Genomic DNA, 22,385 nt, shown 5'->3' with positions numbered 1-22,385 from the left:
CAGATTTTAAAATGTGGTATATCCATTCAATGGAACTCAGCTAACCAACTAATCCTTAGTTGGCAGGCCCTGGGAGTAAGAGGGAATGGGAAGTTATTGTTTAATGAGCATAGAGTTTCTGTTTGGGCTGATGGAAAGAGCCAGAAATGACAGTGATGATGGTTACACAACATTGTGAATATACTTAATGCCACAGAATTGTGCACCTAAAAATGATTACAATGGTAAATTCTATGCTAGGAACATTTTACCACATTAAAAAAATAAATACAAATAGTAAAAGAGCAAAAGGCTGAGATCGCTGAACCCAAGGGACTGTTACAATCCCTTGCCCAATTTCCAGCCAGTTCTCAGGCCCAGACCTCATCTACTGAAGTCTCCTTCACACTGGGGAAGGATCCAGCAATACCATGAACGGTGTATATAGTGCTAGGAGAGGGGGATCTAGAAAAGGTGGGGAAGAGGGATCAGATGGTGCCTGGTTACAGGCTCGGGACCAACTTAAGCAACAGGGGCCACAGCCCATCCCTACTAGCTTTCTTTTCCTAGGTTTGTCCAGAAATTGTGCCCATCCAGAATCCTGGGGATCTGAAAGCAATGAACTTCATGTGGGGCTGAGTGTGGCAGGGCTGGGGTAAGCGTCCCCAGTGTGAGCTGGTGACTTGCAGCTGACCCTTTCTCTGGAGCATTGGCTGAATGGGAGCCACCCCGGTAAGAGAGGCTGTGCACCCTGACCTCATGAAGGTGGTCCCGGACCGCCCTGGGCTGGAGAGGAACCAGCCTCCCCCTTAGCACTTCCCCCTTCACTCCCCCTCCCTCAGGTGCTCCCCCCAAACTCCCTCCTGCTCCTCCCCCACCCCAACCACTGATCTGTTCCCCAGATCTGTTGCCATTTCCAAAGTGTCACATAAATGGCTTCACACAGTATGGAGCCTTCTGAGACCAACTACTTTCACTCAGTCCAATCTTCTGAGATGGTTCTGTGCTGCTGTGTGTGTCACTGGCATGCTGGGCTCCTCCCTGGGGTGGCGGACTGTGGCATATTTGTCTGCCTCCCAGCTGATAGGCATTCGGGTTGCTTCCAAGCTTTGGCGATGATTAATAGAACATCTCTAAACATGCAGGGGCAGCATTTTGTGAGAACAGAAGTTTTCATTTGTCTAGGGCAGCTCCCAGGACTGGAACTGCTTGTTCGTGCAGCAGGTGCCTGTTTGTTAACTTGGTCTGCTGGCTTCTGTGCATGAACGTCTCCTTCTTTCAGATCAGTCTCTCCCCTCTCTTCACTGTAGGAGGCTGAAAGAAGCCAGGCAGCTCCTTCAACGGCCCTGCAGGGCATCTCCTCAGCTGGATCATCTCACTCACAGGGGAAGCATCTTATTTTGGGTCCTGCTACCGGTGACAATGTAGCTACGCTTCTTGCCACACCACACCAAGGGTCTCCTTTCTTCCATCTTCTAGTAAGACTTCTCTCACTTCCTTCTAAGACCCCGCTGGCAGTCTCTGCAGGGTGCTTCCAGCTCCTGCTTGCTGTCCACTCCCAAAGCCAAAGCCACGTGACTTAGGGCTTGTACTGACAGCATCCCATTCCGGTACCCGACCCCATCTGGTTATCTAGAGCTACGTAACAAACCACCTCAAACAAATCACCTCTACTGTTACCTCTCACAGTTGCCAATTTGGTTTCTTGTGTGGTTGCCGTTGATGACAGCTGGGACAGAAGCCGAAGGCTTCCTCACTCACTCATGATGCTCCGTGCTCCCTGTTGGCTGGCCCTTCAGCTGAAGCTGCTGGCTGGAACATCTCTGCACGCGCCTCTTCCTGGGGCTGCTGGTGGCTCCTCGCAGCCTGGTGGCTGGCTCGAAGAGCAAGCATCCCAAGATGAGGGAGAGAGAGGAGTTGTATCACCTAGCTGTCTGAGCTGGCTTCAAAAATCAGTGTCACTTGGGGCGCCTGGGCGGCTCATTTGGTTGGGCATCCAACTCTTAATGTGGGCTCAGGTCATGATCTCAGGGTCATGAGATTGAGCCCAGCATCAGGCTCTGCGCTCAGCCGCCGGGAGTCTGCTTGAGATTCTCTCTCCCTCTCCCTCTGCCCCTCCCCTCCCCTGCTCATGCTCTCTCTCTTAAATAAATAAATAATTAAAAAAAAATCAGTGTCACTTCTGCTCCATTCTAGAGGTTAGAAGCGAGTCATTAGGCCAGCCCTCATGTTCTAAGGCAAAAGGAATTAGATGCCACCTCTTGAAGGGAGAAGGGTTAGGGAATTTTCTGACATGTTTGGAAAGCTCCAGAGTGGGCCCCTCTTCACCATGGTGGACTGGTGAAGAAATGGGCGTATGCAGAGGTAGACAGGTAAAGAGATGGTGCGGACAGGCAGGTAGGTGACCCATTTATCAAGGTGGGGAATACCAAGCAAGGAACAGATTTTGAGAGGATCTTAAGTCCAGCCCGGGCATGGTGGCTGGGAGATGTTTATAGGTGATCCAAATGGAGTCGTGGAGCAGGCACTTGGGAGATACCAGCCTGGAACAGAGGGAGAGGTCAGACCAGAGGTATCTACTTGGGAGTCATTGTCACAGAGAAGGTGTCTGAAGCTTCAAGGCTGCAGGAGGTCACCAAGGGTGGGAATGGGGACGGATGAAGAACCTGCCATGGCTGGGGTGAGGAGGGCACAATCTTCCTGACCACCAACCCTTTTGCCCCTATCCTGGCAGAACTCCCACTTTGATGGGCAGTCAATCCCCGTGTGCCTCTCTGATCTAATGGCGAGCACGCGGTTCTATGAGGTTCTGTGCTGAAAGAGGTTTCCACAGTCATCCAAAGGGACACATGGGAAGAGATGGGAGGTATGGGGCTGTGGCAGCCATCTTGCAACCATGAGGCAGGCTGGGAGCAGCAGAGCCACTCACAGAAGTAATGGTTCCTTCACTAAGCATTCAGATTAAGTCCCGCGCACTTTTATTAAGACTTTTGCAACAGGAGTTGAGCTGGGAGGTTCTGTCACATCAAGTCCAAAGTCTCCTCACTGATACCAGAGTGGAGTCAGCAAAGGAGTCTGAACAAGGGTGTGTGAGGTGGGAGGAGAAGAGGGGGAATGTGAGTGTGCTGCCTCGCAATGGCACCTACCATGCATGGAGCTCCCACGTGCCCAGCCCAGTTCTAACATCTCACATATAGTAACCGGTTGAGTCCTCTTGAGTTAGGTTACTATTATTATGTTATAGATTGGGAAACCAAGGCACAGGGGGCTGAGGGAACCTATGGAAGTTCCCGCGGCCAGAAGGTGAGGGCTGGGATATAAGCCAGACAGTCTGTTGCTCTTTCCTGTGAGCCAAGGATATCTTTTTCAGAGGTCCAGAGAAGAGAGTCTTAAGCTGAAGTGTCTGACTGGCCGTTCAGTGCTACTTGCTTGAGAATGAACAGTCTTCACAAATTTGGTAAAGTACAGGTCATCAGCAATGTTGGGCAGCGGGACCTGGGTGGGGAGAGTATGGGCAGTAGGACTGGCCTGAAGAGTAAGGAGGTGGAGAGCCCACTCAAGTCAGCTCTTGAGAAGCATGGCTATGGTGAGGGTACAGCAAGGGTGTTTCATGGTTTTTTTTGGAGGGGATTCTGGGACATACAAGAAGCAGGAGGAGGGGTCGCTCCAGAGCTCTGGGGTGGGGCCTGGGTGGGGTCTGAAAGTCTCCCCTGACCCAGTAGAGAAGACAGAGACTTGGGGGCACGAGGCAATGGGGTTTCAGGTTTGGTGATGAGCAGAGGTAGCTTCCTGCTCCCGCCATTTCCTCCAGGAGGCTGAGATCCCGGCTCTGAAGTGGGCGGGAGGTTTGCGGCCAAAGAGCGGTGCGATTGTGGGGTTGCCAATGGAGTTGGGTCCCATTTGAGGTCGGAGCCCAGCAGTTTGGGGGCCAAGAGATCGGCAGTTTGGGTGACTTTCTCCAGACTTGCCCATCCACCTCTGTAGGGCCCCAAGGGAACGAGGAGCCAGCCCTGGTTGCGGTGGCTACAGGAGGAGGTACTCAGGGGCTGGGCCGGGAGGCGCCAGGGCAACCAGGGGGCTGCAAGGTCGGGGTGGCCTCCGGCCACTGCCCCAAAAGCAGGGTGAGGACCTCCAGGCCCGGTGGTCAGGTGGAGGTGGCCCTCCGCGCCCTCCCGGTGGCATCTCCCTGCCCGCGAGTCCTGCCAGCCCTTCGGGGACAGGAAGAGCAACGCGGGGCGGAGGGCTTCCTACCGCCCCCCTCCCCGCGGCCCGGCGGGGCCCCCCGCGCGCCGATGCGGAGCAGGATTTCCCGCCGCCGCAGTTGGGGATTAGCGCGCCCCTGGCCCGCGCGGCGGGATTAGCCCGCGTGGACTCGGTGCTCGGCCCGGGGATTACAGCGCGCTCCCCCCGACGTATATATTCCCGCGGCGGCGGCGGCGGCGGCGGAGGGGCCGGGCGGGCATGGCGGCGGCGGGGGGCGCGGCGAGCCGCAGGGGCCCCGGGCGGCCCTGCCCCTTCTCCATCGAGCACATCCTCTCCAGCCTGCCCGAGCGGAGCCCCCCGGCGCGGGCCGTCCGCGCGCCGCAGCCCGCCGGCCGCCAGAGCCCCGCGGAGCCCGGGGAGCCCGGGGCGCCCGAGGCCGCGCCCTGCGCCTGCTGCTGCTGCTGCGGGCCCCGCGCGGCGCCCCGGGGGCCCTCGGAGCCGGCCGCCGGGCTGGGTGAGTGGGAGCGGGGCGCGGGCGCGGGAGTCCTCCGGGCGCGGCGCGGTCTGGGCGGAGCTCGGCCCCCGCCCCGCGCCTCACCGCGCCCTCGCCCCGCAGGCGCGCGGCTGCCGTGGCCGCTGAGGCTGGGCCCCGCGGCGCCCTTGCCCTTGGCCGCGGCCAGCGGAGGTTCGGGGGCGCTGCCGGGCGCGGGCGGCCCCGGCCCGCAGCGGCGCACACGGCGCCACCGCACCATCTTCAGCGAGGAGCAGCTGCAGGCGCTGGAGGCGCTCTTCGTGCAGAACCAGTACCCCGACGTGGGCACGCGCGAGCGCCTGGCCGGCCGCATCCGCCTGCGCGAGGAGCGCGTGGAGGTGGGTGCCCGCCCGCCGGACCGCCGAGGGCCCGAGCGGGCTGGCTTCCTTCCTCCTTCTTTTCTTAAAAAGACGGCCCTGGCGCGATGGGAGGAGGCGCCAGAGGCCCGGGGACCGCTGTGGGGCGCAGGGCCGGTTCCGGGGGGGGGGGGCGGGCGGGGACAAGGCACGTGCGGGGAAAGTGTCCCTGGAACTGGAGGGGAGGTAAGGCTAGTTGTCCTTTGGTTTAAACTTTTTTATTTTCCCTGATTAATGAGGCGCGCGTTCATGTGCCAGAATTTGGGAAGCTCGGAAAGGGCATGAAGTTGCAGAAGGGGCGTCCGGGGCACCGCCGGGCGGAGGTGGGGGGTGGGAAGGCGTGCAGAGAGATGGCTGGTCCGGGTGGGAAGGGGGTTCTCGTCCCAGCGGCCCGAGCCGCAGCCCCTACCTGCAGTGGTTAAGAGATGGTGGGTGCCGCTGCCGCTGGCCGGCCCCGCAGCCCTCGTCTGCCCACATCCCCATCGGGAAGCTCCCCGCCTGGTCCACCTATGGGGGTCGGGGTAGGGGGGGGGACGCGGGGCCTGGGGCTGGGCCTGAGCGGTCCCTCCTGCTCCTCAGGTCTGGTTCAAGAACCGCCGGGCCAAGTGGCGACACCAGAAGCGCACGTCAGCGACCTCGAGGCTCCTCCCCGGAGCCAAGAAGGCCCCAAAGGAGAGCTGCTGATGGCTCTGGTAGCTACTCCTGGACTTGGCCGCGTCTTTGGGGGCCCACTCAGAGAGAGGACAGATCTACCCGAAGTCGAGCTGAGAGGGGACACTAGCCTCTTCCCGTCTGTCTGCAGGACTTCCTGCATCCTGGAGCTAGTGCTCAAGGCGGGAGCCCGCCGCTGGAGTGTGTGTACCCCCCCAACACCCCCTCCCCGGCCCCATCACCTGCCCCGTGAAAGGAGGGAACACTGAGCATCTCCATGTGCTCGCCTCTCCAGTGACTAAGGGTCGGGAAGATTCCCTGGGGGCTGGTGGGGCTGGGAGCAGGGCACAGAGCAGGTCAGCTTCCTCAATTCCCCACCAACTTCAGGACAGGAACCACCCCTTGTCAGGCGGGCCCAGAATCTTCTTCTCCCTCCTGGGGTATGCTGGCGCCCCTCCACTCCTCAGCAGGCACATACTTCCCTTGCCCGGGCCCCAGGAAGTTTCTCTGCATCCTGAGCTTGTCAGCCTGCGAGCCCTGCACTGGGCCTTGGCGTTCAGAGCTATAGCATAAGAACGTTGGGTGAGGTCATCTCCAGAAGCCCCTGCCCCGCTCCTTAATTCTGTGAGCCTTTTCTGGATCCTGGGAAATAAACAAGCAACTGCAAACAGCACAAAAGCAGTCCAGAGTTCCAAGTTCTCTATGGCCCCCACCCAGGGAGTGGGGGCCGTCTTGCCTCGGGGAGCACAGCCCAGTGAGTCCTCAGTCCCTGTGTTCCCCAGCACAGCAGACTACCCCACGGATGATGGCCTAGCACCCTGGGGGTCTGCACCGGCCTCGAGGTACTGCTCATGGGTGGGGGGATTCCATGCTGTGTGTCTGCCTCCCTCTCTGCCGTCTTGTTGGGGTAAGAGGAAGTTTCACCGGGGAGGATGCACCCCCCCCCCAGGCCACTGCTTTGGAAGATGTGTGTTTTCCGCTCCATCATCCTGGCCCCAGGGTGAAGGACGGTGTGGAAACAAGGCTTTGATTCCCCCAGTAGGCCGTATGGTGGGCTCAAGGCATCTAACACCATCATCTGGCTTGGAGACCATGTTCTGCCTCCTCATGGGTCCTGGAGGAGATGGGCTGGGGGTATCTGAAAGGAGACACAGTCCATTCATTAAAGGCGTAGAAGGCAGGGCTACCGCCCCCAGGACTCCAAGGCTGCCTAGTTCAGATAACACGGAGCAGGCACGATGTCCCTGCGGCGCTGCTCTCACACCACTGGGTGCCTCCAGTACAGCAACACCCCCCCCCCTCCACCCCTCAGGATGCACACTCTGGTTGTCACAAAGCTCTTTGCCCTGGGGTGCCTGGGTGGCTCAGTCGGTTAAGTGTCTGCCTTCGGCTCAGGTCATGATCCCAGGGTCCTGGGATAGAGCCCCACGTCGGACTCCTTGCTCAGCGGGGAGCCTGCTTCTCCCTCTGCCTGCGGCTCCTCCTGCTCGTGCTCGCTCTCTCTGTCAAATAAATAAATGAATAAATGAAATCTTAAAAAAAAAAAGAAAAAAAGCTTTTTGCCCTGACTCCTGGCCTTATCCTTGGATACCGCACAGTCTGCGCGCAGAGCTACCCTGCAGGCTGGGATGCCCTCATCTCGCTGGGCTCTGGGACCCTAGCTGCCCGGTGGCTCTCTGTCATTGTATTGGGCAGCCATGATCAGAGCTCCACCCTCAAGGGACCAGTGGGCATACTGTCCTCCTTTCTCTCCTTTCTCTCCAGCTGCTCTTTGGCAGGCTCACCCCTTACAAGCTGCCCATTAACATAGCTGTCCTGCAGGCTGGGCCCCAGGCATGCTCCTCTCCTCTCCATTCTCTCCTTGCTTGATCACTTCCACCTTCAGGCCCCAATTCCTATTTCTCTGCCACATTTACATCTCCAGCCTGGACCTCTTCCTGAGTTAGATATTGATGTCCAACTGTCCCCTTGACTACTCCACCTGGAAGCCCACAGCATCTCAAAATCACCTCGTCGGCAGCAACTTTTCCCCTGTGCAAACCAGGTGCATGAGCCAGAGGACTGGCAATTACCCCCCCCCACCCCCCCCACCCACCATACTCAGGCCAGCAGCAAATCAAATTTTTTTGTGTGTTATTTAAATTCAAGTTAGTTCACATATAGCAAATCAATTTTGCCTCCAAAAACAATCCCAGAAGCTATCTTCTGCCCAGGTTCAACTGTAGCAACCTGATGAAAATGCTGTCATCCCTCACCTTGACCACTGCAGCTGCCTCCAGTCTTGTCCACCTGCAGCCACTCTGGTTCCTCTAATTCCTTCCCCATAAAAGGCAGAGTGCAAGTGTGAACCTACCTCTTCCCTGCCTACAGCGCTCTAAGGGCTTCCCGTTGTTCCAAAAGACAAAACTCACTGTGACACATGAGGCCCCACACAGCCGGCCCCTGCCCCTCTGGCGTCTTCAACCTCACCGCTCCTTGAACTCTATATATCCAAAGGTCTTCTTCTCCCTCCTGCTGCGAGACCTTTGCACCTGCTCTTTCCCTCCACCTGATCAGTGTCCATTCTCTGGGTCTGCAAGCACTTCCTGACCCCAGGGAAACTTCCCCTGACTGCCCCCTAGTACAAACTCTTTCTTTGCACTTGTTCACTGCAGGTTTATGCTTGTTTGTGGGATGATCTGACTAGCTTCTGTCTTCCCCATCTGTCAGCTCCACAGGGCAGGAACCATCATCATGGAGTTCCCCACTGAGTGAAGGAATGACTGCCTATTATACTAAATTGTTCTGGGGCAGAACTCGTTTGACATAATTCACAACCTCCTTTAGGGAAGAAATGATCATTCCTGAAAAATGGTTGGACAATTTTCTGGTCTATTTCAATGCGGCTGAGCCCTCTTCTGTGGAGTTCAGGGACCGAATTTTTTTTTTTTTTTTTAATCAAACCATTTTATTGAGGGGCTTCGGGGAAGGTCGAAGGGGAGGAGGACGGGGGGGAGATCCGACGTCATCGGCCCAGCCGTAATCTTTCCGGCCTCACAGTCGTCGAAAGGGACCGAATAATTTTTAACCAGACATTTCTTCATTGGACCGCGTATTTTTTTTCTTTTGTTAGGTAACTATCAAGAAGAAATTGTCTTAGGGTTCTTTTCTTGCAGAAAAGTTTGAATAAAAACATTGAAACCGCTTATATAGCCAAAATGTGTTTTTGTTAGTAATACAGAAGCACACGCAATGATTTGCGAGAAACTGGAATCCCAAGACCTTTCAATTTTGCAGTTCTAAAAATTTTCACGATTAGCGTGACCGACACGCCCCTTAGTCTCTCCCACCACAGCGCCCCCTGGTGCCAGTAGTCCAGATTCGCAGGACCAGAGCGGGGCGGAGCGAAGACTACAACTCCCATAAGGGCCAGGGCTTTTGGTGACGTCACTACGGGGGCGCGGGCTGGCCTCGAAACGCACAGCTCTCCCATTGGTGGACTGTTGCAAGCGCCTGCGCATTTGGCACAGTTCCGCTCCCCCGACTCCCGGCGCTGTTACGTACCTGCGCCGCCGGAGCGGTTCTGGGATAGCGATGGAGACGCCCGGAGCATCAACCCGGGCCCTGTTGCTTCCTGCCGCGTCCGGGCCCCGGAGGAAGCGCGCGGCAGGGGAGGCCCGGGCTGCGACGAGCAAGCAACGGGTCCTGGACGAAGAAGAGTACATCGAGGTAAGACCTCGATGCGACGCTAGCGAATTCTGGGTCCCTTCTCCACCTTGCGCTCTTCTCGGGCCTCTCCTCTCGGGTCGTGGCAGACTCGTAGCGTCGCGGAGGTGGAGCATCCCGAGGCTGTGCTCTTGGGGTGTGGACAGTCGGGGAACCAAACAAGTACTGTGCAGAGAGAGGTGTCCTTGATGGGGGAGGCAGCAGCAGTGCTGTTAGGGGAGAGAGGGGGCTGCTTTGTATGTCGGGGCGGGGCGCGTCAGGGAAACAAAGTATTTTATTAAAGCGTGAAGAGGCCTGTGGGAGGATGGTGGCAAAGAGGACTTTCTAGAGAGTTGTAACAGCAAATGCAGAGGCTGGAGGTCTTGGAAATAGTCTGTGGTTGTGTCAGCACCGTTGAGTTAGTGTGCGTCAGAGGCTCCTTTCAAGCAGGTCTTAATACTACAGCAGACATGCCGGAAGAGGAGCTGGCAGGGAGATTGGAGAAAATCAATTTGGTTTTGGACTGGTAAAGTTTGGGAGGCTTCGGATAGAGAGGCAGCTGGCATTAGTGGATAGCTGGGTGCACAGGTGTGCAGCTTAGGAGCAAGGTCTGGCTGGAGGTACAGACTTGGGAATCTCAGCCAGTGCTGCTGGTGGGGGTGACAGGCTGAAGTCATCCAGGTAAAGGATTCTGATTGGAAATAGGAGGCCCTGGATAGCATGAAGGGGCAACACCCACCTTGGTCCAGCTGGTGTGGAGATGGAGCCAGCAAAGATGAGAGGGACCAGTTAGTGAGGGGAAAGAGAAAACTTTCATGGAAACCAGGTGAGCGTTTAGTAATGTTAGATGTTGCAGCAAGATCACAGGGCGTGCTCATCCTCATTAGAAAGTGCAGCTAAGCTCAGGATCATTGGGTTGGACAGAGGTTGGGGGCATTGGCGAGGATCTTAGCATGTACATTGGTAGACTGAGAGCAGAGGCAGATGTGAACTCTGACTTTTATTCTGATTTCTGATAGGGCCTCCAGACAGTCATCCAGAGGGACTTCTTTCCTGATGTGGAGAAGCTGCAAGCTCAGAAGGAGTACCTGGAGGCTGAGGAGAATGGAGACCTGGAACGGATGCGTCAGATCGCCATCAAGTTTGGCTCTGCCTTGGGCAAGATGTCCCGAGAACCCCCACCACCCTGTAAGAGCGACAGTGGTGGACCGAGAGGGGAACTCCTGCTGAACTGATGCCTTAGGCTGGCTCTAATCCCCACCCCCTTCCTCATTTTAGATGTGACTCCAGCCACATTTGAAACCCCTGATGTGCACACAGGCACCGGAGTGGTGGGCAACAAGCCCCGGGGCCGGGGCCGAGGCCTGGAAGAGGGTGATGGTGAGTGAGCGGTTGGGTTTGCCTGCGAGTCTCATCCTGTGTGGCCCTGAGGGGCTGGCCCAGAGGCAGATCACATCTTGTCCCTGAGGGCTCTGTTTGCCTAAATGGCAACCCATGGGGTCAAAGAGCACCAGTCTGGGAGGCAGGCATGGGGCAGTTCTCTGAGCCTCCGGCCTCTGTGGAATGGGAATCTGGCCACCTCTCTCACTGGCCTGCTCACTGTGTGCCAGCCCCTGCCCAGTGGGCTTCATGGCCCTCGGAGGGCCCCTTTCCCACTGTCATCTTAGAATGCTTTGGGGCCTCTGCACTTGTTTTTGCTGAGTTAGTCACTTCCCCTGGATAGCTGCACGGCTCATACCTTCTCTCCCCTCAGGCCTCTGCTCAGATGTTACCATTCAGGAAACCCTTTTCTGACCCCTTCTCACCACCCCCAGCATGCCTTCCCTGCTTGGCTTTGTTTTCTTGCTGTAGGACATGGCACTTGAAAAGGCATTTTGTTTTGTTTTGTTTTTTAAAGATTTTATTTATTTATTTGACAGTGAGAGCACAAACAGGGAGAGTGGCAGGTAGAGAGAGAGGGAGAAGCAGGCTTCCCACAGAGCAAGGGAAGCCCAATGTGGGACTCGATCCCAGGATCCCGGAATCATGACCTGAGCCAAAGGCAGTCACTTAACCAACTGAGCCACCCAGGCGCCCCAAAAGGCATTTCTCTATTTCTTGCCTCTTCTCACCATGAGAGCTTCTCTGTCTTGCTTCTGTGTGTATATTCTGCATCCAGGACAGTACACAGCATGTTGTGGGAGTAGAACAAACAAACAAGTTGCCCTCTCCCACACATGTATTGGGGCGTCACGACATGGTCCGGCTTTATGAGGGAATCTTTCTAGGGAAGAGCATTTTGAGCCTTGTTGGACATAAGTGTACTACGTGCTATGGGACTTTCTCATGATCAGTGGTCGATCTCATCAGTAGAACATCAGTGCCCAGACAGACAAGATGCTTGTTGTTCCCTCCTGGGTCCTAGTCTGTAGCATGCTAACGCAAATGCCCTGTGTGCTCACACAGACAAGATATTTTCTGCTTCAAAATCCAGCTCATTGTGGCATTACTGTAGTCCATCATGATGTGTCCTTGGAGCTTGATCAGTGGAGCTTGATCGCAGCTCCACTGTGATGTGGCAGATGAATCACAGGCAGTTTACAGATTCTTGTTATTTATTTATGTATCAAAACTTTATTTGAGAGAGCAAGCGCGTGTGTAAGTGGGGGGAGGGGCAGAGGGAGCAAGAGTCTCAAGCGGACTCTGTGCAGAGCGCAGAGCCCGACACGGGGCTCGATCTCACGACCTTGAGATCACGACCTGGGCCGAAATCAGGAGTCAGATGCTTAACTGACTGAGCCACCCAGGCGCCCCTCAGATTTTTTTTTTTTTTTTTTAATATGCCTTGTTGGTAAATCTAGGAATCGTTTCAGTAACCTCAGTGGTAGGTACCATCAGAACAGGGTTTGAGTTCTTAGTCTTTCTGACTCTGGGTCTTGAACTTTTAGCCACTGTGCTTTGTGCAGTCTAGTACAAAGTAGGCAGTCAAGACTGTCAGTGGAATGGAAGACAAGGCTGTCCTCCTGGTGGCCCCGCTGAAGGGGGCCCCACTGTGCACAGTGCAATGGCACCTCTTCAGCGGGGGTACCCCCTTCTGTGGTGGTGGGTGCGACAGCTGGGGTTGTGGCCCAGTGCCTTTGTGGCCCCATCTGGAGCACTGGATCCTCCGGGTCCCTGCCCTCAGAGCCTGCTAGCAGCTTGGGAGGCTTAGGTGACAGCCTCCCACCTATGGCACAGGCTCCAGGAAGGGAAGAGCAGTCAGGGAAGGAAAGCCCAGGGATGGAGGGAGAGCTTGGGTAATTGGAGAAAGGTCCTACAGGACCGGCCCAGTTTTGGCAGGGCAAGGCGTACTATGACCATCTGTCTTTTCTTTGACCTCTGGATGCTCCTCTTCCTGTCTGAGTCAGACATACATTTCACTTGACATCTAGCAGGTGAGGAGAGCCCCTGAGTGCTCCCTGGGCAGTGGGGGTGGGGGGTGGGGGTGGGGGTGATTCTGCCCCCAGGTGGGGAGCTGTCTGGCAGTGTGGGCTGTCACCCACAGATGCACAACCAGGGTGAGGGTTCCAGCCCTGCTTATGGGGTAGCACGGTTCCTGGGACTGAGTGACCACAAAGTGCTCATGCTGCTTGTGGTTCTGTGTCACCCCACCTCTGCCCCTGAGCAGGAGAGGTTGGAGAGGAGGAAGAGAAGGCACCCCTGCCCAGCCTGGATGTTTTCCTGAGCCGGTACACAAGTGAGGACAACGCCTCCTTCCAGGAGATCATGGAGGTGGCCAAGGAGAAGAGCCGGGCACGCCACACGTGGCTCTACCAGGCCGAGGAGGAGTTTGAGAAGGTGTCCTTGGGTGCAGTGGCATGGGCATCCTCTGTCAGGGTGAGGGAGTCCTGGGGCCAGGGGCACAGTGCCTGGGGACCTCTCTGACCCTCACTTTCCCCCTGTGATGCAGAGGCAGAAAGATAATCTTGCGCTTCCGTCGGCAGAGCACCAGGCCATCGAGAGCAGCCAGGCGGGTGTGGAGACCTGGAAGTACAAAGCGAAAAATTCCCTCATGTACTACCCAGAGGGTGAGCAGGCGGGGCTGGTGGGCAGCATGGGGTGGGGCTGGGTGTTTGGATCTGGCCTTCAGGGTGTGTGTATCTGTGCTGCCTGGCATACTGGGCCCCGGAGGGGTTCTGCTCTGTCTCTGTCAGTGAGGGAGTGAGGCTGCCCCCCGCTTTGCCCGGCTTCATGCTTCTGTTCACCGGGGGATGACTTGGCCTCTCCCTCAAGCCTTGAGCATGGGGCAATGGTGGGGCCTCCCCACCATCTGACACTGCTAACATCTCTTCTCGATCCACCAGGCGTCCCTGATGAAGAGCAGTTGTTTAAGAAGCCGAGGCAGGTGGTGCATAAGAATACTCGCTTCCTCAGGGATCCCTTCAGCCAGGCCCTGAGCAGGTCCCAGCTGCAGCAGGCTGCCGCCCTCAATGCCCAGGTGAGTGGCCGGGGCTGGCTGTGGGCAGCCACCACCCTTCTGATCTTGCTTTCTTTTCTTAAATTAGTACGTTCTTGGGTTTGGCGGAGCCTAGCAGTATGTGAGTATTTGCGGCTCCTGTATGGCAGGGTCCTGAGTCTTTTCTTGACCGGTATGGGCTTCCACTGGGGCACTGTCTTGGCCAGAAACGTTCTGTGGGTCAATTCAGTGCCAGCTTCCTAGGGGACAAGGACATGAGAGAAGAGAGACTGCTGGGAGCCAGCCCAGGCTGGCCAGACCCACACCCATTCGCCAGGCAGGGCTGGGGTAGGTGGAGTGGGCAGGCTGGGGTAGGGTGAGGCTTGGTGGGGCAGACAGCAGGGATGTCTGAGCCGGGGAGTCACGGTGCAGTGGCGACTCAAGTGGTCATGGGGTTGAAGTGGGAGAGGCAGGAGGTGGGGAGACTATTCCGGTGGCTTCTGCAGGTGCCTTGTGGGAAAGAGGTCAGAGCACATGTGCCAGTAGTCAGTGTGGCTTCCTGTCGGGGCCTAAGTCAGTAGCTGCTTTCAGCTACTGTGGGGTGTGGACTGAGGCCAAGGACCCCGGCGCTGCTCTGCATGGAAGGAGGGGGAGCTTCCCTCGCTCTGATGCCTGCTCTGACAGGTCCTTAAGGTCTTTGCAGGGGCCGGGGTCCTTCCGCTCTTTCTCCAGCCCTCGAGCTCTGGGTCTGGATTTGCCAGACCAAGGAGGGGAAGATTTGCCAGCATGTTCCTGTGCCTTTGCCCATCAGCTAGCTGTGGGGAGGAGGCTTGGGCCCCCCTGACACCAGTCTCTCTTGTTTGTTCTAGCACAAACAGGGCAAGGTAGGCCCTGATGGCAAGGAGCTGATACCCCAGGATTCCCCACGAGTGGGCGGATATGGATTTGTTGCAACCCCCTCTCCTGCCCCCGGTGAGATGTGAACCTGCTGGCAAGCGGGCCCCCTGATGGGACTGCCTGTGGGGAGGTGGGCTGCTCAGGTGGCTCTGGGCACTGTTGACACTTCACCATGTCTGCCACATGCCTCGTGGGACTCGGGGACCCCATGTCCCACCTGTGCAATGTCAGGGCTGAATGGGGCTGTTTGGGTATTCTAAAAGCCCCCCCAGGTGTCCCCTCCTTTGGGGTGGGGTGCCATAGCAACCTCCAGGAGGGCCTGGTGACCATGTGCTAGGACGGGAGCCTAGCTGAGCCAGCCCAGCTTCTCTGGGGAGCCCCCTTCCCGGGCTAAGCCCCACAGCTGTCAGGGCCCAGGCCTGCTTTGGGCCTAAAGTAGCCTTAGTAGGAGGAGCTGGGGTTCCAGAGTCCCAGGGAAGGAGAGTGGGCCAGCTGCCAGCCTTCGTGTTAGCTGGGACATGCATGGTGGGAGCTGGCTTTCATAGGAGGGAGGGCCTGGCAGTGCCCCCACCTGCGTCCCCTGGCCTGAGGTGACTGAGCTCTCCATCTGCAGGTGTGAACGAGTCGCCACTGATGACCTGGGGGGAAGTTGAAAACACTCCCTTGAGAGTTGAAGGATCTGAAACCCCCTATGTGGACAGGACGCCAGGGCCAGCCTTCAAGGTGGGTCATGGTGAGGGGAGCTCACATGGGACCCTGAGTAGACACATGTCCTTCGGAGCACTTGTAGCTCGATGCACAGAGGATGGTCTAGCTGCCACTGGTCAAAGCAGAACCAACTGAAGGGCTAAGCCGTGCTCCAGGCTGCACACCTATGCATCACTGCGCTTCTGAAGAAGACCAGGGCACTGAGGACAGGTGTTGGGTGGAGGTAGGGACTCGGGTGTGGGGCCAGGGCACCAAAGCCATGGCCCTCTGAGCCTACAGGCTGGTGGGCCAGGAAGGGCCCTGGAACCCCAGTGTTCCGTGGGCTGTGGTTTGTGTCTTCAGAAGGATTGCGTGTTTGCAGAGGGAGGCCTCTGGTTACAGGAGAGCACGTGTTGGGAGGCAGCAGTTTTGTAGAAGTTGTCAGAGGGCGGGGTCATGAGGCCTGGAGCAGGTAGGGCAGGGAAGCTGGCTGCCAGGTGGTTTGTGGAGATGAGGTAGCCTAGGATGACCCCAGAGAGGCTTTGAGAAGGCAAGGCACTGTGGTCTGCATGGTTTGTTGGGGAAACTGAGTGACTGGCATAGTTTGGAACAGGAAGGAAGAGAAGTCGCTGGAAGCTGAGAGCATGCAGTCCTGTTCTCGGGGTGCTGGGCTAGCACCCCCAACTTGGAGTGCTGGGAAATCATAGGAGGCAGAGGTCAGTGTTGTTGCAGAGAGCAAAGGGCGGGGGTAATGTCATCTGCTTGAAACCCCCAGGGGTCGGGCATGGAACCTGGGATTAATGTAGATCTGCTGCATGGGGAGCTAGGTTCGAGGTTGTCTTGAACCAGTTCCTCTAAACACTTGCAGCGTACAGTTTGAAATGCAACAGAAAAAGAGATCTTACTCACTGTAGCGGCAGAAATTTAGAACAACTAACAATACCTTAGCTTTTGTGAAGAAATCACAGGCTAGTGCTGCAGGCTCGCAGAAGGAAAATTGGAGGGTGTGGGCCACACCGTGGGGCCTCCCCGGTATAGTACCACTCTTGTTCTGGTAGGCAGTGCATGTCCACACAAAACACGTGCAGATGGTTTTGGCACCTTGGTTCTTAAATTTGTCTGGGACACGAGAATAACCAAGAAAAGCCGGAGAGAGGAGTGCCGGCAGGCGTCTGGGCATGCTGCAGGTATGGGGTTGCCAGAAGTCTGCCCCGATCCTGGGGCCTGCCAGGCAGCAGGGTAGAGCTTCTGAACAAAACCTCAGTCCAAATCTGAATTCAGGGTACGGGACAGATGACAGTTCAAATTGTGCTGCGCAGTAGCGTATTTGGATATAAAGTGCCTGATACATGTTGCAGAACAAATTCCTCAAATGGAAGCGTTAAGCGTAGAAAACAATTACGTGTAGACAACGAGAAGAAAATCATAGTCGATACTTAATCTGGCATTAAGGCAGGAAGGAGTAAAGCGAAGAGAGCCGGTCACAGAGGAAGCAGGGGGTGGATGATACTCTATGAAGCGGTGGACTTAAGTACAACAAAGAAAACCCGTCGTAAATCACACTGAAAGCAAGTAATTGAGAAGGCGTTTGTATGGCAGAGCTTAACGTAACCGGGGGGAAACTGTAAGGAAACAAACAAGCACTTGGTTAGAAAAGTACGACAAGGACCCATTTCGGGAAGTTCTGGAAAGAAACACGGAAGGTCGAAGGATGTTAAAGTCAGCAGACGGTTAACTCCGGTCATCAGAGGGAAGCCGATTCAAACAAGACCTCCTTCTTCCCTAGAACACCGTCGGGGGTTCCTAAGTCGGCAGTGCTGGCTTGCAGGGAACCGTGTTGGGCGGTGGGAGGCCCAGGCCCTTGGCGGGTGGGCAGTTCAGGTGAGCTGGCCGGGGGCTTTTAGGGAGGCGGCAGCGGGTTGTGGGGATCACGGGGCGCCACGGGGAAGAGGCAGGTGCCCCAGCAGCAAGGGACTGCCTGGCTGGCTGGCAGGCCACGCACACACCTGCTGCCTTGTAGATCCTGGAGCCCGGCCGCAGGGAACGGCTGGGGCTGAAGATGGCCAACGAGGCCGCCGCCAAGAACCGAGCCAAGAAGCAGGAGGCCTTGAGGAGAGTGACGGAGAACCTGGCCAGGTGAGGAGTGCTTGACCTGCACAGGTGGGGGTCTCTCCCTGTTCCCGCTTGGCCCGGGGGTTCTGTGGTGGGTCCTGTGGCAGCTCCTCTGGTCCGGGCGTGGCCTGTATGAACCAGGATGCAGGGCCCCTCTCCGTCTTTTCCTTCTTCAACCACCTCCTCAGCACATCCCTAAGAGGCACCTTTGGGCCCCGTGTCCCACTAAAAGCTCTTGTCAGCCCTATGGAAACAGGTGTGTCGTTCTCCGTGGAGAGAGTTGGGGTCTATCCCAGCTCCACATCCGAGGGCAGCACCACCACTTGACCTTAAGTTTGGCTCTACAGCTGTGTGCCAGGCCATCGGGTGTCCTCAGCCCATAATGACCACGCATCTCCCATGTATCTCTGTGGGGCCGTGGGAAGCCACACTGCTGGCAGTGCCTGGTTGGGCTTAATGGTGCCTCTTTCACCCACCCCCTTCTACCCCAGCCTCACTCCCAAAGGCCTGAGCCCAGCCATGTCCCCAGCCCTGCAGCGCCTCGTGAGCAGGACGGCCAGCAAGTACACAGACCGGGCCCTGCGGGCCAGCTACACCCCATCTCCAGCACGCTCGACCCACCTCAAGACCCCAGCTGGTGGGCCTCAGACCCCCACGAGCACACCAGCTCCTGGCTCTGCGGCACGCACCCCCCTCAGCCAGGACCCAGCCTCCATCACGGACAATCTGCTGCAGCTCCCTGCCCGGCGCAAAGCCTCAGACTTCTTCTAGGGCCAGGCCTGGGCCGGGCCTGCGGAAGCTCTGTGGAGTCTGCAGGGCAACTGCCCATTTGGCAGAGGACTCCGGCCTTCTGGGGACCCAGGCCCGGGCCAGAAATGGTGAGTAAAGGAGCCCGAGGAGCCACCGAAAAGAGGCCTGCTGGCACAAGACTTGCCCCCACGGCCCCCGGGGTGTATCCCAGGGCCTCATTGATACTGTTTTCTATAGAACCCCTGCCTGTTTCTATCTAGCCATCGTTAAAGAGCACGTAAGCACAGTCTGGCAGGACCGTCTCTCCGGCCCACTCCGCACGGCCTTCAGGCTGCCCTCGTGCCCACATCAAGGTCTCAGGACTGCAGGCCTCCCTGGGAGGAAGCTTCTGGGTGAGGTGAACTTGGAAGTCCAGGGTCTCTGGCCTTTCCTGCCACTACCTGCATTGCTTTCTGTGGCCCCCCTGGGGCTTGGAACCTGCCTCCTGCACTGAGCTCACAGCAGGTTGGGCCCTGCTCCCCAAGTTCTGTCCCCCTGATGGGAGGAGAGAGCCCTTGGAAGTTGTGCCCCTCAGGTTCCCCTGGGGCTCTGGGTCCAGGCCCGCAGCCTCCCCAGCTGGGCCTGGCCTGCGTGGTTTGCTGGTGACAGGGTTGCGTGGGTCCTATGTGTCGGACAACACATCACGTGTGGCACCTTCAAAGTGGCCCCAGCGTCACCTTCTCCAAGCACCTGGTCTCCAGCTCAGGTGGGGTGGTACTGTCTCTCTTCCTGCCCTTCCCTCACCCAGTGCTCCAGGCACCACCTTCCATACTCTGCTGAGTCACCAGCAGGAATTGTGGGTAACAGTAACCTGGCCACAGTGTCAAAAAGCAATGGGGCCAGGCTCTACGCAGACCGGAGAGTATCACGTACACCACAGGCCACAGTTGCCCATGACCTTGAGGGCTTTGGTGACGTGGGATATCCAAGCTGGCTTCCAGATGGATCTCTTACAGCCTTAAGTGGGGTCAGGTCGGATCCTCTGAGGGGCTTGCACTGCCCAAGGAGACAGCATAGAATCTGTTCAGACCAGAGTCTTTCTTGTTTTGAGCATACCCAGCCCTGCCCTGGCTTGGGTATGTCTTGGGTTGTCCTGCATGTTTCCTCGCCCCCTCCGTGAGTGCTGTGTTCCCTGGAGGCTGGCTTGGGGCCAGTCATCTGCCTAGGCACCCACTAGTCTGTGCTCGACTGTGAGTTCCTGCCAGTTGCCAGGGGGCCAAGCCCCAGCCAAGCCCTGTAACTCACCAGGGGGCTGAGACTGGGCTCAGTGGGTGGGACCAGGACCAGGACTGCCCCGGGGGGTCAGGAAAAGTGTGGCCTTTGGTGCTTTTCCCCCATAGGGAAGGGGGGGCGTGGGCCAGAGCAGCATGGAGGCAGAGAGGTCTGAGTAGGTGTGTGATGCGGAGGGAGACGCTGTCCAGGCAAGGCCACTTAAGGCCAAGCACTGGCCCCCCCCTGAGCACTGGCTGGTGTATGGGGTGGATAGGAAGGGCTGGGGAGGGCGTGGGTGAGAGGTCTGGGCTGGGGCTGTTCTGGCAAATGAAAGGGCACTCAAGGGGCGCCTGGGTGGCTGAGTCATTAAGCATCTGCCTTCAGCTCAGGTCACGATCCCAGGGTTCTGGGATCAAGCCCCGCATCAGGTTCCCTGCTCGGCGGGAAGCCTGCTTCTCCCTCTCCCACTCCCCCCTGCTTGTGTTCCTGCTCTTGCTGTCTCTCTCAAATAAATAAATAAAATCTTAAAAAAAATAGGGGGCACTCAAGGGGCCAAGGTCACTGATCTCAACTGCAGGAATGGAGGGAGCGGAGTACATGGAGAAAGGGGCTGTCGGAGGGAGCGGGATGGGGTCAGGGTTAGGGTGGGCTGTGCTGTGCCTGAGCTGGAGAGACACGTGCAGCTGGCCAGCCCTGGAGGCGCTGGGCCCGGGGTGGGTTAGAGGGAGACTGTGGGGGCCTGGCTGTGGGCTGCTGCTGGGGTCATCTTGCCCACAGGGCCTCGCCATGAGTCTGCCTGTGCCCAAGCACCAGTCCCTGCACCCCTATGCTGGAGACCCCCACGCCGCAGGGAGGGTGGTTGGCTGAGTCCTAGAGAAAAAGACTCCTCACGGGGCACTCTTGATGCTTGTATACACTTTGTGGTTTATTTGGTGGTCAGTAATTAATGTCTTTGCTACTAAGTGAAAGAAAGCTAATAGAACGTAATCAAAATAGTGGTTTAATTGACAGATTTTACTTGTTCCTTGCACCTGTGCCGCCTTCAGCTCCTACTGCTTATTTAGTTTATGTGGGTGCACACCATGCATCACGCCCCCCAGGCCCTCAGCACCGCTAGGTGCTTGCTTTCCCCACCTCGGCTCCAGCGACATGATGATCTTTTGCCTTGGAGGTCTCGGCCAGCCTGTCCTCCATCTTGTGCTCGTTCTCGGGCACCACCAGCAGCCGGTGCTGGGTTTTGGCCCCCAGCTTGTGGTCCGGCCGGTGCTCGGGCTGCGAGCCTGGCCGGGTGTCCAGTTTGCACACGGTCCGGTACTTCCCCTCACCCTCCCTCTTGAAGGAGGCAGAAGACATGGCTTTGGGCTTGGGGGGCTGCAGCCATGAGTGGCTGAGGATCTCATCGATGTGTAGCCGCCGGTTGACATCCGGCTGCAGGATTCGGTAGATGAGGTCTTTGCACTCGCCCGTCAGGTTGTTGGAGTGGGGGAAGTCCACGCGGTGCTCCTTCTGGATGCGCAGCATCTTCTTGATGTTGGAGTCGTCGTAGGGCATGGAGCCACAGACCATGATGTAGAGGATCACGCCCAGGCTCCAGATGTCATACACCTTGGGCTGGTAGGGGATGCCCTGCAGCACCTCGGGGGCCGCGTACGCCGCCGACCCGCAGAAGGTCTTGCTGAGGATGATGCGGCCACTGCCGTCCCGCAGGCAGCGCTTGGAGAAGCCGAAGTCAGACAGCTTGATGTTGAAGTCCTTGTCGAGGAGAAGGTTCTCGCACTTGAGATCTCGGTGGACAACGTCCAGGTCGTGGCAGTACTTGACGGCTGAGGAGAGCTGGTGGAACATCTTACGAGCCACATCCTCATGCAGCGCCCCCCGACACTTGATGAACTCGAGGAGGTCGCCCTGGACCCCGAGCTCCATGACAATGTAGATGCGCCCATCAGAGGTCTCAAAGATCTCGTAGGTCTTGATGATGGAGCGGTGGTTGACGGTTGCCAGGATGTCCATCTCCCGAGGAAGGAATCTCTCCACGAAGTCGGTGGGCGTCTTCTTGCGGTCGATGATCTTGACTGCCACGTTGAACTTGAGGCGCTCAGAGTAGGCAGATTTGACTTTTGCGTACGAGCCCTTGCCAAGATTGATGCCCACGATGTAACCCTTCTTCCTTAGGACCGCGGCATCATCCATGGTGCCAGGAGCGGCTAGCGCCGCTGCGCTCTACATCCCCTCCCCACGTGGGCCAGCAGGCATTGTCCTCATTTACACTGTGGGGAGCCGCCTGGCTGGGCTGGGCCTGGACTTGGAGGGGTGGAACGCTCAGCATTGTCCCCATGTGACTTCAGCATGTGAAGTCATAAAGCCAGCCTGCCGGGAGTAGGGACTGAACTGGGGGAAATGGGGCCCCTGGAACCCTGGAAGCCAGGCTGGCCTGGCAGGAGGGCCCACTCCCCCCCGCCCACTAGAAGGAAGCCGGCACCCAGGACTGCGGTAACCCTCCCTGCTCCTCCTCGCTGTGGCTTCCTTGTCATGAGTCAGGCCCAAGGGAGGGCCACCCAGGTCAAGCCAGAGTGCCGGCCCCATGCCTATTTCCTTCTCCTGGCTGTGCGGACTGACCCCACTAGGTCCGATTGGTCCATGCCCCACTAGGGCCGATTGCCCGCAGCTTCTTTGGGGTGTGAAGAAAACCCTCTCTAGGACTTTTGTCCTTGGAACGGGTGGTGCCTGGGAGGAAGGGCACTGGTCTGGCCAGCCTTGTGAACGAAGAGCAGCTCCTATTCGGGGTAGAAGGCTGGGCAGAGGAGTGCCACTGTGGCAGGTGGGGTGTGTGTGGGTTGGGAGGGCCGGCAGGGCCCTGGGCCCCAGACTG

General features: G+C 57.5%; 3 protein-coding genes across 6 annotated transcripts; 2 read left to right on the top strand and 1 right to left on the bottom strand.

Moving 5' to 3' along the window:
- Positions 1–4,440: 4,440 nt before the first annotated feature.
- Positions 4,441–6,312, top strand: GSC2 (goosecoid homeobox 2). Its single transcript, XM_027575368.1, has 3 exons — positions 4,441–4,696; positions 4,799–5,052; positions 5,650–6,312. Exons 1-3 carry the CDS (start codon positions 4,441–4,443, stop codon positions 5,752–5,754), a joined length of 615 nt encoding a protein of 204 aa, XP_027431169.1. The 3' UTR covers positions 5,755–6,312.
- Positions 6,313–9,261: 2,949 nt separating this feature from the next.
- On the top strand, positions 9,262–18,660 carry ESS2 (ess-2 splicing factor homolog). Of its 4 annotated transcripts, none has more exons than XR_003517080.1 (11): positions 9,262–9,429; positions 10,425–10,593; positions 10,684–10,785; positions 13,052–13,221; positions 13,334–13,451; positions 13,728–13,861; positions 14,689–14,791; positions 15,330–15,439; positions 17,424–17,539; positions 18,007–18,393; positions 18,526–18,660. XR_003517080.1 is itself a non-coding variant. In XM_027577027.1 (11 exons), exons 1-11 carry the CDS (start codon positions 9,295–9,297, stop codon positions 18,544–18,546), a joined length of 1,527 nt encoding a protein of 508 aa, XP_027432828.1. In that variant the 5' UTR covers positions 9,262–9,294; the 3' UTR covers positions 18,547–18,660. The 4 variants fall into 4 exon arrangements, 3 of the variants coding, with proteins under 3 accessions (XP_027432828.1, XP_027432827.1, XP_027432829.1); XM_027577027.1 differs by having other exon boundaries at positions 18,045–18,393; XM_027577026.2 differs by having other exon boundaries at positions 18,045–18,555.
- Positions 18,661–20,421: 1,761 nt separating this feature from the next.
- Positions 20,422–21,837, bottom strand: TSSK2 (testis specific serine kinase 2). Its single transcript, XM_027577029.2, has one exon. It carries the CDS (start codon positions 21,704–21,706, stop codon positions 20,630–20,632), a length of 1,077 nt encoding a protein of 358 aa, XP_027432830.1. The 5' UTR covers positions 21,707–21,837; the 3' UTR covers positions 20,422–20,629.
- Positions 21,838–22,385: the final 548 nt, after the last annotated feature.

Source organism: Zalophus californianus, chromosome 14 (assembly GCF_009762305.2).
Source record: "Zalophus californianus isolate mZalCal1 chromosome 14, mZalCal1.pri.v2, whole genome shotgun sequence".
Taxonomy (NCBI): Eukaryota; Metazoa; Chordata; class Mammalia; order Carnivora; family Otariidae; genus Zalophus; species Zalophus californianus.
Note: the sequence above shows the minus strand (reverse complement) of the source record. Positions and strands in the feature narration are given on the sequence as shown.